Source organism: Halyomorpha halys, unplaced genomic scaffold (assembly GCF_000696795.3).
Source record: "Halyomorpha halys isolate HHAL.00 unplaced genomic scaffold, Hhal_1.1 Scaffold110.1, whole genome shotgun sequence".
NCBI lineage: Eukaryota > Metazoa > Arthropoda > Insecta > Hemiptera > Pentatomidae > Halyomorpha > Halyomorpha halys.
Window position 1 is genome coordinate 2,273,492 of NW_027112640.1, and position 18,550 is coordinate 2,292,041.

The following is an 18,550-nucleotide window of genomic DNA, read 5'->3' on the forward strand; positions in this document are numbered from 1 at the left end:
ATATTTATCGTTAAAACACTACTTTTAAACACGGCCCGCAAACGTATTTGCACACTAAAGTTTGGCACTCAAAAAGTAAAAGGTTACCCATACCTGCTTTACGGGATACTCAAAGAATGCTTCGCCGACTCTTCCTCAATTAAATAATAACAAGATTTCCGCTTCTTCATCAATCGCATTGGATTTCAATATACCCTGAGCTTGGTCCTTGCTTCGAAGCGGAGTGCATCTCTTGTCGCAACTATACCTCTGGAAAAAAACCGATCCTTGTACAGATGTTTCTTCATCGTTGATAAGGTTGGCGTCCATCAGGAGACAGGTCAAGCTCTCACCTTTCGGTGTTGGAGGAAGCCTCGGCAGCGTCGTGGATGATATATATAATCCTCGAGATTCTGAAATCAATACTCCTAAATATCAGTTGAAAAGTGTCACTGCGCTTATACTGGCCGACAACTAAACAAAAAGCGTATAAAGTTACCTTTACACGGTCGGTTGGAATGACAGTATAACAATAAATGGACGTTCAGATCGTAAGATTACGACTAATGGGTTGTGGAAAAAATTCTGATATCTAATCATTTGAAATTTTAACTAGAGGGGTTTGTAAGAAAAGTGAGGGTAAGCCTTTCTCTGTCTTCCCCTCGACTTAAAAGTTTGAATGATAGGATTATATTTTTGGTTTAGCTATCATTCCGACCGACCATGTAGAGGTCCCTATATTCCTAAATAAAATCGGAATCGTGTTGTATAAAAAGTATCGATACTACGGATTATCGGAAGAATTGTAATGTTCGATAGTTTAAGTCAGTTCTTGCATTAATAGTATTTGTTGTCATTCAGCCCATGGGGTTAACTATCTCTGAGCTATAACTGTTTCTCAGGCAAGTAGGTAGAAATAGTGGGCTTTGTCAGTTACATTATAAATATATCTATGCAAAAATATAATTAATTTAAATATTCTAATGACTCAGGGTTTCGTTTGTGAATAACATTTGTATATTTTTTTCATTAAACAACTTTTCAGGTGAAGTTACATGTAGTTACTGATTTCTGTTAATCAAATTCTTCTTGTCCCTTTTAAACTAGGAAAAACTTGTGAAGTAATGTATTTTAAGCTAAATTACCAGAACGTTGATAAAATCTGCTCATTTGACATGTCAAGGACAGCAAAATTTACATTTTTATGATAGCTTGTCACAGTATTAGTTTTATCTGTACAATGTTGCGAACAAGACTGTTTTCATTTACTAACTTCATGTCGGCACATAAAGCCGCTCAGGCATTTAATTCCATACAAGAAGAATCTCTTAAGGAAAACTGTTTGTTGGTTGATAAAAATGATAAAATTATTGGAAGAGCCACGAAGAGAGATTGTCACAAGGTAAAACCAGATGGTAGCATTCCACTTCATCGTGCTTTCAGTGTCTTTTTGTTCAACAGTAAGCAAGAATTATTACTTCAGAAAAGGTCTGATACAAAAATAACATTTCCTGGCTGTTTTACTAACACTTGTTGTAGCCATCCTTTATTTGACTTTGTTCAAGAACAAATCGAAGAGAATGCTTTAGGTGTGAAACTAGCAGCTTTAAGGCGACTGAACCATGAATTGGGTATTCCTAAAGAAGAACTGGATACCAAAGATGTGAAATACCTGACAAGAATAATTTACAAATCAATAGGAGATGGAATTTGGGGGGAACATGAAATTGATTATGTACTTCTTATTTGTAAAGATGTTACTATAAAACCAAATCCTGAAGAAGTAAGTGAAGTTTGTTTTGTATCCAAAAATGATTTTAATGATTTCATTTCCAATTTAAATGATCCTATCACACCTTGGTTTAATTTGATTTTGCGAAACCAGTTACATCTATGGTGGGACAATATAAGTAACATAGATGAATTTGTGGATCATAAAAGCATTCACCGATTAACATGATTACCTGATCATATGATTATTGTAGTATTTACTTGTCTAATATGCTCCTGTATCTGCATGATATTTTATATTAGTGTTAGTCTAAATAAAATGTGTATAATCTACTTCTGAATGGCTGCAGAAATCAAGATCTATTGTTCATTATTTATTTTTATAACTATAATAAAATTGTTTGATAGCTATATTAATACTTTTATTTTCATGAAGAGGTATAACTTATTTTTAAAACAAAAAACTTGTAATGTATGTATACTTATTTTATTAAACCTAGGATTAATATATTTAATAATTGTATAACTTTTATAAATTGTTGTATAAATGATTTTTAATAAATACATCACATGATTGTTGTAATTCATTTTACATGAATCCTAAATATCTCATTGTATTCAACGTTAAATTAGCTGTTGGAATAGAAATAAATTGAACTCAGATTAACAATCAACTAGGAACCAACCAAAACTTTTTTCTTTTCTGTTTTACAAGCTAATTTGATCATTTTTTTGTTTCTTAACAAAAATCCTTGGTTCTTTTTAAGTCTTATAGAAATATAAAGAAATGCTGTACCTTGGGTTTATGTTGTGAAATGAAAATTATTGATATAGCTTATAAAACACATTTTCACTACAGGTTGGTTGAGTCCTTGTTACATATGTGGGTTCAATTACTTTTGAAAAATTATCAATTTATATTAATAAAAATTGATTTTCATATGAATAGTCTGTTTATATTGCCTTTCTCTTTAATGCTTTTTATACAAAATAACAATTGAACTATACGTTCATACTCAACCTGGCAGTTCCGGACCTCCTTCCTGAAAGTTCGGATGTTCTACTTTTAAAAATGTATTTATTTAAAGTACATTTATTTAGATTGGCATCTTTACCATAGTTATATGTTTTCAATTGTTCCTACGGCACAACCATTGAAAGTTCTGCAGTCCTACTCGTTATGTTTTTAAGATGTTCCTTTAACATGATATCTTATCGAAATCAAGATATACAGGATTCACCAGATGTACCAGTAGGCCAACTACCTCATAAAAACTTGGATCCTACTTGACTTGTTACATTTTAGCTACAGGCACCAATCTTATAGGTATTTTATCTGCAAGACCAATTTAATATTTTTCAATTGGAAGTATGTTTACATTAATCTGGTTTCCAATAGTCAAATTTTAATCTAATATATTGTAGCGATATTTTTATATCCATGGAAGTGTCGAAATATGTAAATTATAGCCATAGACAAAATATAAGTATTGAAATATATATGTAAATGGAAAAATAAAATTTTAATTTTTTGCCACTAAATATTGTTTTTGTATTGTATAGTAATTAGATGTCATATATTATGTTCTTAGTTCACTAATTATTAACAATTTAAAGGTGTAATCTCTTTTAATTGGATTATTAGAGGTATTAAAATAAATTTTGAGAGGAAATAATATGTTTGAATCAACATGACTTAAATTTTTTTTAGAATTCTTAGTGTTTAAAAGTTTTTAGAACTTGATGTTTTAATAAGTTGAGCAACTGAATAACAGCTGTGCAGGTGCAGCAGATACAAATCAAAGGCGGGAAAACATTGTTAAGGATATACTTTGTATTTCTATTATTGGATTTCTTCTTTTATTACTATATTTTTCTTTGGAAAGAGATTTGTGTACTTATAATGTTTTTATGTATGAGCTGTAGGTATAGAACTACACCAATTTTTCTAATGATTCCTGGAACTTCTACAATAATTAGATTTAAATATTTTAGAATTGGTATTTTTACTTTCAAATCTTTTGTTGTGTTTTTAATAAATAAGTATTTTATTCATGTATATATTTTCATTATAATTAACAAATATTTTCAAAAGGAGAGTTAACAATATACCTGTTGCTCAGTTTAATTGGAAGACTCTAAACATACTAATTAGTCATGCCAATGCCCCATGTGGCCGAGAAAACTAAAGGCACTCATACACACTATAGCGAGCCTTGGCCAGAGACGGTCTTTTTTTTTCTTCACTTCTATTCTGTTAAAGAATTATGAAGATATCGCCAAAGAGCCCTCCAGTAACTGAGGAGAGGGTTGACGAAGGGAAATGGAAGGCACCAACAGGAAACATTTAAGCATGGAGTAAGTCCACATCTTTCCACATAACTAACACTACTATAATCATTAAACCCCAGTCAAAATAAATTAATTATCTCTAGCAATAAATGTTCTATTTCGGCCACCCTTCGTATCTGTAATAACAATAGATTAAGAGTTTAACTATTCTCTCTTGTTCAACCAACCTCTATAAATAAATTATCTTTGTCACCTTATAGTTTATTTCATTCAATTAATTCTATACAGTCCACTACAAATTCAACCAGTAATTCAAAAGTGAAGGAGTTCTTGGCCTTGAGTTGAAGGCGCACTTCACACACCTGTTTCTATTTTCTTTGAAATGTCACATAAAATCATCTTTAGTTGCTAATGTTAAATAGCTTGAAATTATAATCAATAGATAACATAAAATGAAATATGAGGCTGAAATCAAAACTGGTGTAACCCAATGAATCTTGACAACTACAATACAAAAATTTTTTTTTATATATATAGTGCACCCTATTGATGTTTGATGCCATTATAAACTTAATTCCATGTATATTTAAAATATTTTAATAGATAGAAGCACTCAGTTGGTTATAATAATTTTCTTTTTAGATGAAATGACATGCAATTATTTAAAAACTGGTATTAACTTAAATGATACAGCAACTTATGGTATAGACATAAGGCTAAAAGAATGATTAAGATTTTACTCATTAAAACAGTTTTATTATAAACTTCACTTAATTAAATATTTACAGTTTAAAAAAAAAAATTACAAATCTCTTATGAAATAAGCATCAATGTTATTTTCACATAGAGATATTTCTAAAGATGACATTTCAATCAGCATATCATTGAAGGTCAAAGTACTTTTATACACTCTATCATTTGCTTTCACTGGAAAAATATGACTTAAATTAACCTGTAAAAAACAAAAACATAATAGTTAATTTTTAAAAGCTGGATGCACACAAAATTTCTTTTTCGAAATGAAATATAAGATAATACAATAGGTTATTAATGATTAATTATAGCCATTAATTAGGATTTTCCCTATAGTAGTAATGTGAGTAAATTTCTGGATCAAACAAGTAAAACTCCCAAGAATTAACTGAGAAGTTCCCAGGGCATCAAGGACAATCATTAATTAATTAATTATTATTAATTGGTTTTCAAAACTTTTAAAATTAAAACTGATGTGTATCATGATTGAATGTGATTATGATTAAAATTAATCATGTGATGTGATGTGATTAACTAATTAAAAGTAAATGTATAATACCTTATTGGTTTCTTTATTATACTCAGACCGGAAACATTTGTCAATCGAAGTTGACTGGAGTAACACACCCAGACCTCCTGGTAAAACTAGAGAAGTTGTCAAATGGATGTTAGCTGGGAGGGATAGAACTGGAGCAGCATATTCCTTATTGCCTATCCTCAAGTTCTCGTCAAAAGATAACAACTTCTGAACTGGATACAACAACTTCTGCGAACTAATGTAGGCATTTTCACTTAATCTGCCCCATTGCGAATCAACTTCCTGAAATCAAAGAAATTTATCTGTTTCTATTTCAATTTTTTTGATTTGTTATAAAGAGTTAGTGTGAAAATAAATCGGTTGGTCTTTACTCAACAAATGGTATTGGAACAACACATTATTTTTTTCTCAATATTTTTGCTTTCCTTACCATTTAGTATTATAATTGGGTGAAATCTTCTGTGAGCAGAAACTTAATTTTACTGAAAGATTGTTAATTGACCGTGTGTATAGATGAATGGAATATGGTCCGGGAGCGGTCATAAAAACTCAAATGGTAAATGGGTATACCATTTTTATTAAATAATAAAAATAGTATACCCATTTACTATTTGAGTTTTGATGACCGCTCCTAGACCATATTCCATTCATTCAAACTTAATTTTAGTTTCTTTCTTTTCCTTCTACAGTGGCATTGTCTTTCATAACTCTTGCAGTGCTTTTGCAATTGTAAGTTTCTCTGATTATAAGAATATATATTTTTTCTCCTTTGTATCACCATACGCCATTCCATTTCAGCTCTTTCCTTATTCATCCTTTATTACATATGTTAAGGAATACACAAATATAAATAGATGTTATCACATATATATACCAAATTATTGTGTTTTATTACTTATTCTTTTTGAATTATATTACTCAAAATTTTACTTCTCTAATTACATTATTTTACTTACATATTTTTATAATATCTTTTATATTATTTTCCTTTTCCCTTTTCTCATGATTATAATTGAAGTAATGTTTATTATTAATGTATATATACTGGTTTGATTTTAATTTTGTTTTCTCTGTCATATTTTTCATTCTGTTCAATCTTCTTATAATGTACACTTTTTTCTCATACTATTTATGTACCTATATTATTTGTTGTCCATTCATTTTTTTTTTTTTTTTTTTTTTTTTTTTTTACATTCTTTTTCTATTCATTACAGTTGCTATCTTGTTTGTGCCCTTGTAAAGGGCTTGAAATTCGGGCCAAAACGTTGGCTGAATTAATATAAGTTTCACTTATAAGCATTCTTTATTCCAATGACCACCAAGCATCTTCTCCTTATATTAAACATACAGTTAACAAAAACCACTATTATATTATGTTCTTAACAATTACAATCACTATCTTATTTACATATTATCTATTATCCTGGACTGACAAGTTTTATCACTTTTTTAGTACATACTTTTAAAAATATTTCCATACTTATATATTGTTGGCTACAGCCCCTGTAAAATCATTCTATATGAACTATCTCCGAATACGTTAATAAAACCATTTATAAAAAGAAAAAAAACTTACTTCACATCCTGGTGACTTGGCTTCTATAATAAGTTTGAAAATAGATAAGGTTGGACGGTTATCAGTTACTGGCTGATCCAAACCTCTATTATCATCTTGCAGTAATTTTCGATCCTGCATTATCTACAAATGAAATGAACATTTTATTAATTATTAAAATAAAAATATTACCTGTGCTACTCATTCACAACCTCTCACATTATCCAGGAGGCTGAAGTTTGACACAAATTAGAACAATTGTTAGAAAGTGGTGCTGAACCTTGATCCACTTGAGGAGCTAACTGAACAGCTCTGAAGATGGACTCACATACAGCCCTCTGTTAAGTTTTGACTTTACTATTACTTTATTTAAATATCATGAAACACCACAACAAACTCATTACTATACAGTGCAGCTCACAGTAATTAAATTAAATAGTATATTTAAATTAAAAGACTATTCAATTAAATACATTTGCTAACCTAAGTTACTTATCAGAATATATTTTTATATTTAATTTTATCAATTACCTCAATCTGGCCTTCATTAAGTGATGAGACTCCCAAGGGCTGTGCTGACAAAATTGAAAGCCTTACATGTTTATCTTGGATGTAAGCTGCACTAGGCATTGGATAATAATTTCCTTGCAATGGTAATTTGCTCAATCTTTTTCTTTTAATCATCTATAAAAAATAAAATCTAAATATATAAATAGATCGTTTGATTTTGGGTTACAGAACAGAAAGAAATCTTCATGGTCATGTTCACATTCATCTCTCCACAATTAAATACAAAATAACCAACAATTAGTTTCTTAGTAATCAAGAAAAACATTTGAATAGTTAGAAATATTTTTAAGACCGCCAGAAATGTGTTTCTGTGCAAATTGTGGACTCAGGTATTAGGACTGTATCTCAGTTTATGACAAAATTATTAAGTTATTGTACCCATTTCAAGCAGAAAGTAATGCTTTTTAATTTATTAATATTAGTAGTATTATTAATTATTAATATATATTTTTTCACTGGGATGGACAGTTTATAGAATATTAATTATTCTATGCATTGAGCTCCTGTACTGTATACACAGACTTATATGTATTAACTTTTTTGGATATATTTGTATTTATAGAAAATTTTGTGATAAAATTTACAAACACATCATTAAACTTATACGAAAATTTGAGTAAAACACAGCACATGAACCTGAAAAAATGATAAATGAGATCTCCTTGTTTGTTAAATTATTTCAATTTAATGTTAGGAAGATCTGCTAATTCTGAGAAATTATATATCCTAATACCTAACATTTTTTTTTTTTTAAGAATATGTTCATTATCACTTATGTCGAGTTATCCAATGATATATTACAGATTAATGCTGTTACTCTTTTTATATTTTATTTTTCAACCAAAAAAAAATTTCTCTTAACGTTAACCATCAAAATCTCTCATATGCTATATTTATTGATATTTTATTATTACTAAAAATAGATGTAGAGCAAAGTAAATGAAGATAAAACAAAATGTAAGCCTAAAAATCCACCCTATCGACAGCAAATCGTTTCTGAAAATAGACAGTTTCAAATACCTCGGCTCTACAATAACATTAATAAATGATGGACTGAGATAGACTAGGGTATAACAAGTACAAACAGAGCCTTCTCTCTGTCAAGATTACTGAAATCATGAAAAATATTTAAATTCTGATATACCGTTGCGAGACCTGGACTCTTAACAGATACCCTAAGCAGTATAGAGAGATTTGAACGGAAAGTCCTTAGTACAATCACAGGAGCAATCTGCGATCAGAGCCTTAACACATGGAGGAGAAAAACCGACTGGTCAGTCAATATCTCATGATATAAGGCAAGGAGGTCAAGATGGGCAGGACATGTGGCTTGAAGTAATCTATCAGGATGCCTCTACACAACAATGAATGCCAATATAGTAGGCCAAAAACCAGATGAATAGACAGAATTAACGAAGATGCGAAAGAGTTGCATGCAAAAAACTTTTGGTCCCAAAACGTTTGTGGTACACTTGTTTGCTGTTCTTGATTAAAGAAACCCAATTCAATAAGCATCCTGAATTTTTAAAAACAGATTTTCAATCAAAAAAACTTTATTTTGGTCTAAAATCAATTTAATTTATTTTCCTTTATTTACTTAATAGGTAAATGGATTTCTGTTAGAGTTTCTGATAGATGAATGTCTGAATAAAAAAGTAACTTTATTCCAAAATAATATCGAGCCTTGGTAATTAGTCTATATCAATCACTGCTGCCAATTTCCTTTATCACAAACATTTTTAAACAAAATTAGCTCTAGGTACCTAAATAGAAATTCAACATGAACAGATAAAACTTTTAAATTAAACTAGGGACAAAACTCAAATGAACTAGAACAAAGGTAAAATCACTTAACTAGGTAAACTTAAACTTGCAATGGTAACTTCTCATTGTTTTATGTCAACTGAGGTGTCTTGTTGGCCCAAGATGGGCTTTCGGGGTAGAATCATATGCTCGTTTCTGAACCAGGTTGAAGATGTGGCGTAACTTAAACTTAAACTTGGTAATCAATGTTACCCCGTCAAGTGCAATTTATTACATCATATTTCATAGAAATGAGATAGAAACATAAAAAACGAGCAAAAATGTTGCCAAATAGATTTGGGACAAGAATATTATTCACATAAGTCAACAGGAAATGCTGTGGCCGCATACTAGAGGAAGTTAGTACCAAGTTTTCCTGATAGCTGTTATCAGCTGCAGCACAAAAAAGCGCATCACTCTTCAATGTTGCCACAGAAACTATGATGAACATCTGGATTGCACTCTACAAGTAACTCTCATAACAATAATAACAGTTAGGGGTCGCTATGGCAAGAATTGAGCTCGCCAGAACGATTTTAATTTAAAAAAATGTGATTTACTATAGTTACTTTGGAAGATCGAAGTAACCCCTGTTTACAGTATTATAATACAATAAAGAAAATTAAAGGTACTTTAGAGGAAGCAATTTGGAAAATTTTAAATATAAATCTCATGATTTTAATCAAAATTGTTATAGCTATTTTTGAGAAAATGTTAAAGAAAAAATTAATAATTGATATATTTATAATGGTATTCCCTTAAGTTTATTTTAGCTTTTATTTATTTTACATCCCAGCAATATACCTACCTTGAATATATTACTTCACTTTCGTACTACTTTTTGTTTTTGGGTTAAGTTGTTCAAAGAGATGCAAAAAGAATATTTATTGGTTATTTGGAGTCAAAGGACCTTAAATGTATTTCCATTAAAAATTTAGGTTTGAAATTTTTCATAAGAAATAGATTACTTTCCTAAATAATCAAGAACCAATTAAAGACAATTTTTTACCTGGAATCCATTGAGATCAGTATAAAATTCAACACCACTGCGGATATTACTTGAAAATCTCATAGCTAATTCATAATTTTCTTCTATAGATGCAATGTCCACAAGATTTCTAATCTCAATACCCAAATCATCCGGACCTAATCCAGAGATTTATATGTAATAAAATACAAACAAACATAAATTAACAAAAATATGTCTCATAAAATGTAATATTAACAGTAAACAAATAGTAAGCTAAGCGGATAATAATACCTTCTTAAAAAATGATCGATGGAATGGTGGGGAAAAAGATATTTAAGTTTTTTTCTACAAATTTATAAAATTGATCATTGATATTTCAAATTATTAATTTTATTCATCAATATTTAAAAATATAATCTGAACTAGTAAAATTAAAAACACTGACTTGATAAAAACTATCTTCAGTTAGATAAATTTAACCTTATACCTTTTTTTTTATGAACATGTTTTAAATCTTGCTTAAATAAAATAAATAGTATCCAATTTATTTTATTTAAACAGTAATAACCAGTCTCAAGAAAGTGAAAAGATTATATATATAAGTTTTAAATCTTTTAAAGTACTTCACCATAAATGATATTTTTAATTCTATCACTCTGTGGTATAAGGATCCACTCATTTTCTTCTCTAACTAGATATGGCAACATATTTGTCTGTGGAAAAATAACCTCCTCATAGGTTGACTCCAATATGCTTAAAAGCTTGCCATGCGCTTTGTTTAAGGTGACACACAAGGAAGTTATTCTTCTCAACGACCAATAGTTTTCTAGATTTTATGAGTTGCAGTGTGCTGTTATCAAGTCTAAATCCTTTCCAATAAGCGGCCTATCTAACACAAAAAGTATTTTTCAAATGAAGTGTTAGTTCCTGAAACTAGAGCATTCAAACAAATAAATTCTTTAACTTCATATATTATTATAGCAACACATTGAATTTAATGTTACATGTGATGTCTCTCTTCCAAAGTTTATAAACAAAGGTGACTGTTTTAACAGGTATCATTGGCAAAACAGTAATGTTTTATGACAGAGTGAAAATGATAATTGTTTTTAAATCTAAATAAATATCTATAAGGTAATGAAAGAATATCTACTCGCTATAGCTTAAAATTTGTAAACTAATGGTTAGAGGGCTATTATAGTATATAAAAATGTATTAAAAAATAAATACCACCACTATTATATAGTATCACAGAATGCTCAACGTTAGGGAACTTTACAATAACTTCAGATTTCAGTTTTCCTTCAATTATTAACACTTGTGGATTAGTTATTTTTATAACTTTGGCTTCTCCATCTGGCAGGAACAAATATGCACCACTCTTATCACGACCATGCCTTGTTGAGTAACTAATGAATAAATAACATCAGTGAATAATTAATTTTGACTACATAGTGTATTATATTATAAAAGTAATTTCTGCCTTACTGAAGAAAGTCCAGGTGTATAGGAACAGTGATGTTATTACCACCTTTTCTAATTGTGATTGCCTTTAATAAACCAGTTTTACTGAATGAAACAGAAATATTTTTGTTGTGAAGAAAAAAATCCCTTGAATTAATCACTTGTTTACTTTCCCAATCTTCATCATATATATCAAGAATAGCAGAATCGAAAAAACTCATTGTTGCATGAGTATTTCTAGAAAAAAAAAAAAATTGCCTTTTATTATTAAATACAGTTAATGAACACAAACACTTTTTAAAAGTAGTTATAGATAAATTAACAGATTTTCTTATAACCTACTGTAATTGTATGCATGAAAGCATTTTGATGTACAAGTGCAATTGTATGCATACACACACACCTTTATGAGGGTTCTTTAAAACTTTTGATTCCTTTTATTATCACATAATAGGATCATAATCTTATTAGTTAACAATTAAAAAGGTATCATAGATCACATTTAGTTACAAGTTTTTTACATTTAATTTAACCCAAACAGAATATTTTAGCTGAGCATTTGTAGAAATAAGTTGTACCCAAGAAAAAGTGGGGTTATGAATGTAAGTACCCATACTAATTCGAAAACTGTATAAGTTACTTGAAATCTATTTATTATTTTCAATATAAATTTGATTATATAATTCATATTTCATAATAATGATTATATAATTTATTAAAGTCATCATTAAACACTGACCAGTCTTAGGCTTCCACTGTGTAAGAATTATTAGCAACACTCTGTGTTATCCACAACATTGAACTAAAGAGCTATACCAACGAAGGATCTAGGATTCAGTACAAAGGAAAGGAGTACCCATAAAGGACCTTGGGTTCAGTACCTAGCAAGGGAGTATCAACAAGGGTATAGGGTTCAGTAACTATTAAGGAAGTACTGCTTCTTAACCAATGGTTAAGCATTCATACTTGACCACAAGATTTATACCCCAATCCAAAGAAAAGCCAAATTTAAATAGATTGAGTAGGTTCCAGAAGAATCTCCAGATTTCATTGTTAATTCACAGCTGAAATAAATGAAAACCAATTTACTGCCTGTAGCTGAACTTGATTCCAGACCTGGCAGTTAGAAGTCCAGTGCCTTGCCTACAAGAATAATAGATGACGACTAATGGATTTTTAAGTCTCTTTTTTGGCTCCAGGAAGTTTTTTTTTTACCAATTATTATCATTCTCTAACGTATTAAAAGAACTAAAACTTATGAAAGAGCAAAGATATCATAGAAATAAGGTATATTTTAGGAAATATATTACATCAATTTTATTAATACCTGTCATCTTCTGCTGTTTCAACTGAAAAATAAGCTAAAGAGAGAGGTTTGAGATGAGCAACAAAAGATAATAGATAACAAGCTGAGCTGCTGCTAGGTAACGTACATACACGACTTATTTGATAAGCTATTATTTCACCTTCTGCATTACGGACCTGCAAAAAAAAACTACCAATAAATTTATTTAAAATAAAAAATCTAATAAGGCTTCATCTAATAACTAAAACTAATTAAAAAGGGACTTTTTGATATAATATTTCCTTTTATTCTGAAAAATTACTATTTTGTATAAAAGTGCCTTCTCTGAGGAGCTCCTCAGTTAAGTCAGTGGTAGTTTATTTTAGGATATAAAAAGAATATATGTATTATTTCTTCATCACCTTAATTTCCTGATTTGAAACAGAATGGTCTCCATCACTGAATCATGTCATCAAGGGGAGATACTATCTCGACTTTAGATCACACCCTTAACTACACTGAGGAAGCCAAGGATGAACCCAAACATTACTCTCTTTCCAAGCACCAAGGAACATATAATCAGGGAGAGAGTAATGTAAGTTTCCAGTGTGGGGTGTGGATGTACCTAGTAGCATCCATTACCTAGTGAGACATGAGCTACCTAACTGCACTGCTCACTCACTGATATGAGGTCATGAGCTTGTATCCATCCTTAACCCTCAACATGGGCAAGGATGATACCTAAGGCAGACTTAAATTTTAAGGAACTCAAAAAGATTAATAACTGTCAGTGTTTTATCCTGTAAAATTATTTGCAAGTCATCGGGTAAGTAATAAAAAGATCTGAGAGAATTGTGTGTGATATTTTATTGAAATGTGTTTTATAGTATACAGATGCAGAGTCGTAGGGCGTGAGATAGCCACAGGTCAGGTGTGTGAGATTTATTCAAAGGAACATCTAAATCATTTCATCTTTGCATAGTCAATGATATTCAAGAGATGATATCACTATTAATTTCTCTTGATTTATTTTCAATAACTTTTTGTTTCCATCTTAACTCTATTTACAGTTTAGTGAGGGAAATATATAAAGTCCTTGATAGACACCACAATATCAAATGCCTTCAGTAATCGCGTCCCCTGCTGTTCGATCAGTCAGTTTGTTACAGGCTATTCCACTGTGACCAGGGAGATTTTGGTTATCAAATTAAATTTAAAATCCTAATTATTAAAATATGATTCCCAACTCACTTGAACCAATTTATTTTCCACTCTGATTGAAATCACTTCAACTCTGTTAGAAGTTAAAGGATTAAATACAAAAACTTTCCTCGATTGGACTCCAGAAGGGAAAGTAAGTACTACACCATCTGCTAAACTGTAGGGTACTTTCTGATGTTCATCAATACTGAAAAAAATCTCCTTGCCAGTATATTCAGTGGCCTGAAATTACAGAAATTTTGTTAGAATTTTTAATTGCAATACATGTAGACATAATTGATTAAATATACACAGGTGATATAATACCTTTACTATCTAGCTTCCATTCAGAAAGTTCAATATTGCAGTCATAAAAAACATTTTATATTAAATTAGAAAAATAATATTTTGAGGAGAAAACTGAGTACTAATTATTGCCAGTTAACCCTAACTTCCCGCTCTTTCCCAGATAACTATAATGTAAACACTTTTTGGTAGGGATTGTTTATCTTAAAAATCAATTTAACCCAATTTTATGTTTACATAATAAAAGTTACCACGGGTGTATCCACTGCAGCTTCAGACTTAAAAATCCAATTCTGGCTTTAAAACATACAAGAAATTAGGAACGGTTTCTGTTTCAGTTAATAAGCTACCTGAGTGAAAGTAATGGAGGTTATTTCATTTACTATAACAAAATTTTGTTTATATATGAGCCTGAATTCTTTACATTTGATCCCATCGATAAATAAAGAAATCTCTTCATTTCAGTTGCAATATGCTTTTCATCAGTTATCTGTGTAGTTTCTCTGTTATTTAGTTTGATAAAGTAGATCATGAAATATTTAAAGTAACTCATTTAATATACCTGAACAATTATTTATAATTAGCAACTAATTTTATATTTGTAACAACATGACATTTCAGCCAAGAAAGTAAATATTTTATCTACTTAACAATATAAATTGTCTACTATCAATCTTGTGCATATAGAGCAGGAACGATTATGGGTACGATTTATCTAACATTATAAAAATGACCAAAAATAATCTAAAATCAATATTGAAACTTAATGGTAGCTTTACATAAATTGAAATGCCAAATTCCTGTAATACGAGATATAAAGCATTTCTAGAGGGACCCTTGTCCAATAAGGGTAGAAACATAAAATTGGGTTAAATTGATTTTTAAGATAAACAATCCCTACCAAAAAGTGGTTACATTATAGTTAAGTGGGAAAGAGCGGGAAGTTAGGGTTAATTGGCAATAATTAGTACTCAGTTTTCTCCTCAAAATATTATTTCTCTAATTTAATATAAAATGTTTTTTATGACTGCAATACTGAATGTCAACTTTGTGTGTCCCATAGAAGCATTGTCTACTTTTATTGAAGTAAAAATTCTTTAGGAACGATAAAGCGAATAGGCATGGATCAAACAAAAAGTAAAACATCTCCCCTTCTCAGTAAATAAAATAGCATAAAATATGTATTAAATAACAGAATAAAATTTGATTTAATTAAGTTCCACCAGCGGAACGGACCCTCCCCGTTCCAATAATCCACTAGCATAAGCCAACCAAGTTTACAACCTTCATTGGACCCCTCACCTAACCTTATAATGCCAAAAGGCAATCCAAGGTATCATTAACAACCAACTATACATATAGCATACCTCCTATATGTACGTACCAAATAACAATTAAAATATTTACAGGAGGGTACAAAAAAAAAAAAATTTGATTTAATTAAGAAAGATTTTCCACAAGCTTAGAGTTATCAATCTAATCTAGCAAGAGTGTGAAGGTCAACATTTTTTCTAGAGGGTCCACTACAAAATAAAATCCAGCTAGGTTCAACACCACAATAACTATGCTTATGAATTGAGAATGATGAGTTGTTGCCAAAAGATGCTTGGCCAATTAAATATCTTAAATAGCAGGAATAATATCAATTAGAAAGTTTATTCAATATTTGTGGATAACCAGTACATATTTGATAGCTTTTCTGGTATTATTTAAGTAAATTTCAGAATCATATAAGGTGTTTATGATCAGGTGACCATATAGAATTGAAGGATAAGATGGACATTGCAATGACAGTCAGAATGTAACTCAAAACAGTAAAAAGGATTTATTGAAAGTTAATGTTTCAACTCACATAGCAAGTCTTCATCAGGGCTAAGCAAACAAGATATAGAATATTTCATTTTGATAAATAGTTTATTTACAATGGAACTGCAATATAAACACACAATGGACTAAAACCTGATTTTTTTGTACCTAATTTTAAACCCTAGTTACATTAAAACTTTCATATTTGGTGTCACCAATGTGGCAGCAACAAACCAAACATTAGTTGCTGGTGACAACATGTGTCATGCTAAAGGCATACTCTAACAGCCAGACAGGGTTCTCCCAATATTGGTTTTGCCAGTTTTCTATCTGAACTAATTTAATTATTTTAAGAAAACTAAGTGTCTACCAGGTGATCTGAGCCATTATATCAATTGCCTTGTTATCAGGAATCCCCGAGTGGCCGTTAATCCACTTAAATATTATTTACTTGTTTCCTTTTATTGCTTGACAATGGTTTTTTATTATTCCAATTTGGGTATTACTGATATTTTTGTTTATATTATTATTTAGTGGTAACAATCCACTCCTACAATCCGTTAAAATACAAAATTATATTCTGTGGATTGATTAATTTATTTGAGGGGTTCTAAGTTCAAAATTTTGATAGTTCATAAATAATCTCTAAAATCCTTCTCAAGCTTTTTATAGCATTAAGTTTACCTCATATTAAATTAAAATATATGGTGGACAATTTTATTTGCCAATTCAGAAGATTTTTTAATAATTCCACACTTCATTAAATCTCATAAAACATTATGATCATATGTTTCTGATATCTGATTCAGAGGCTTACTTTAAGTAGAAAACATGTAAAAATGCATAGCAAAATTAGTCCAGACAATAATGAATATATAACAGAATGTGACATTAGCAATAAAAGCAATGTTGATTTTCATATAAGTTCACATTCTGATGAATTCAGAATTCAGACTTTGAATAAAGAAATGGTATAACCATTGAAATACCATAAAATGTTATATAACTATCATTCCATTTTATTATGAATGCACTAGGTATATATTATATTTAAATTAGTACTAATCCTGTTATTATATTATTACATTATTTGAGTATGATTTTGACCAAATCACCTCCTTGCACAACTATTGGACTAGTAACAGTACTTCCTTACAAAATACTGCATCCCTGACTCTTCATGGGTTGTAGTGGTACAAATTTAATTTTCAATCATATTATAATCTACTCTGTAATTATTAATATATTATATAAAATATTACTATAGTTTTATACTACTTTTTACTGTTACAAAATTTTTACATTGTCTTACGTTGAAATCAATTGATAAGTATGTTTATTTGAAAATAACCAGTTATTAATGATTTTTGACCACTATCATCATTACTTGGTTAGACTGTATGCCACCCAGGCCCATATCATATCCTTAAAGATAAATACCATTAGGATATTCAAATTAACTTATAAATAGTTACTCTAGTTAGATTATTTAATCTATAAACAAAACTTCTGGAAAAGTTGGTTGAGGGGTGAAAACACATAGATAACCAAAAGTTATCTTTAATAAGTCAATAAAATACTGATAAGATTCATCTATCATCCACTTCAATAACACTTATCAGTATGTTTCCTTCCATAACTGCACCCTCTACCAGGTTCTCCTCAAAGTATATCTACGGAAAACTAAATCTGTACCATTAAAAATAAAACTAATGGTAAACTCAAGGTAAGCAACCAAATGTTTATATGATATAAGTAATAAGTAATAAAGATCTAAGTAATTATACAGAATATCTGCTTCTGACTCACATATTCAAAAGGCTTAATTTAGCTATTTAGTAATTGGAATAAATTTCTCTTACTATAAATAATACTCCATTATTTGATAGCCTACACAATCTGTTTTATTTAAAGTTTAGGTAAATTGAACAATAAACACAATTAGTAAAGCTGTTTTGGGGTTTGGTTAATGCAATGACAGGGGGGGGGAGGCTATTTGCTAACAAGTAAATTATTATAAATAAATAAAATTATGATGAAGGGTTTATAGTTGACTATAGATTAATATGAGGAGAAGATGATCGGGGGTACAATCAGCAAAAAATACACAAATAAACAAAAAATTATTTATTTGTGCCAACGTTTCGACCTGAATTTCAGGCCTTCATCAGGGATGCTCTGGCAGATTTTCAGTCAAGTCAAAACTCTAGAAAATAATAGATATTCTGTCTAGTCAAGACTCTAGAAAATAATAGATATTCTGTCTAGTCAAGACTCTAGAAAATAATAGATATTCTG

General features: G+C 29.8%; 3 protein-coding genes across 4 annotated transcripts in view; 2 read left to right on the plus strand and 1 right to left on the minus strand.

The window, feature by feature from the left end:
• Idi (Isopentenyl-diphosphate delta isomerase) lies at positions 1-3,182 on the plus strand. The gene has a single exon (XM_014415973.3). The coding sequence runs from the start codon at positions 1,184-1,186 to the stop codon at positions 1,937-1,939; it is 756 nt and encodes a 251-aa protein (XP_014271459.1). The 5' UTR covers positions 1-1,183; the 3' UTR covers positions 1,940-3,182.
• A 1,548-nt stretch (positions 3,183-4,730) lies between these two features.
• LOC106677835 (alpha-mannosidase 2) overlaps positions 4,731-18,550 on the minus strand; it is a gene marked incomplete in the record, with an annotated part of 30,854 nt that continues 17,034 nt past the window's right edge. Inside the window, 9 exon segments of the mRNA XM_067050430.1 lie at positions 4,731-4,954; positions 5,315-5,575; positions 6,870-6,992; positions 7,380-7,532; positions 10,231-10,367; positions 11,422-11,600; positions 11,680-11,892; positions 12,983-13,137; positions 14,192-14,383. Coding sequence (XP_066906531.1) covers positions 4,805-4,954; positions 5,315-5,575; positions 6,870-6,992; positions 7,380-7,532; positions 10,231-10,367; positions 11,422-11,600; positions 11,680-11,892; positions 12,983-13,137; positions 14,192-14,383 — 1,563 coding nt within the window.
• Positions 17,875-18,550, plus strand: part of HSPBAP1 (HSPB1 associated protein 1) — a 30,415-nt gene continuing 29,739 nt past the window's right edge. Inside the window, exon 1 of one of the 2 annotated variants that reach the window (XM_067050436.1) lies at positions 17,875-17,978. The gene's annotated coding sequence lies outside the window, so the exon portion shown is untranslated. The remainder of the gene's footprint in view (positions 17,979-18,550) is intronic. The other variant, XM_067050434.1, reaches the window with a different exon arrangement.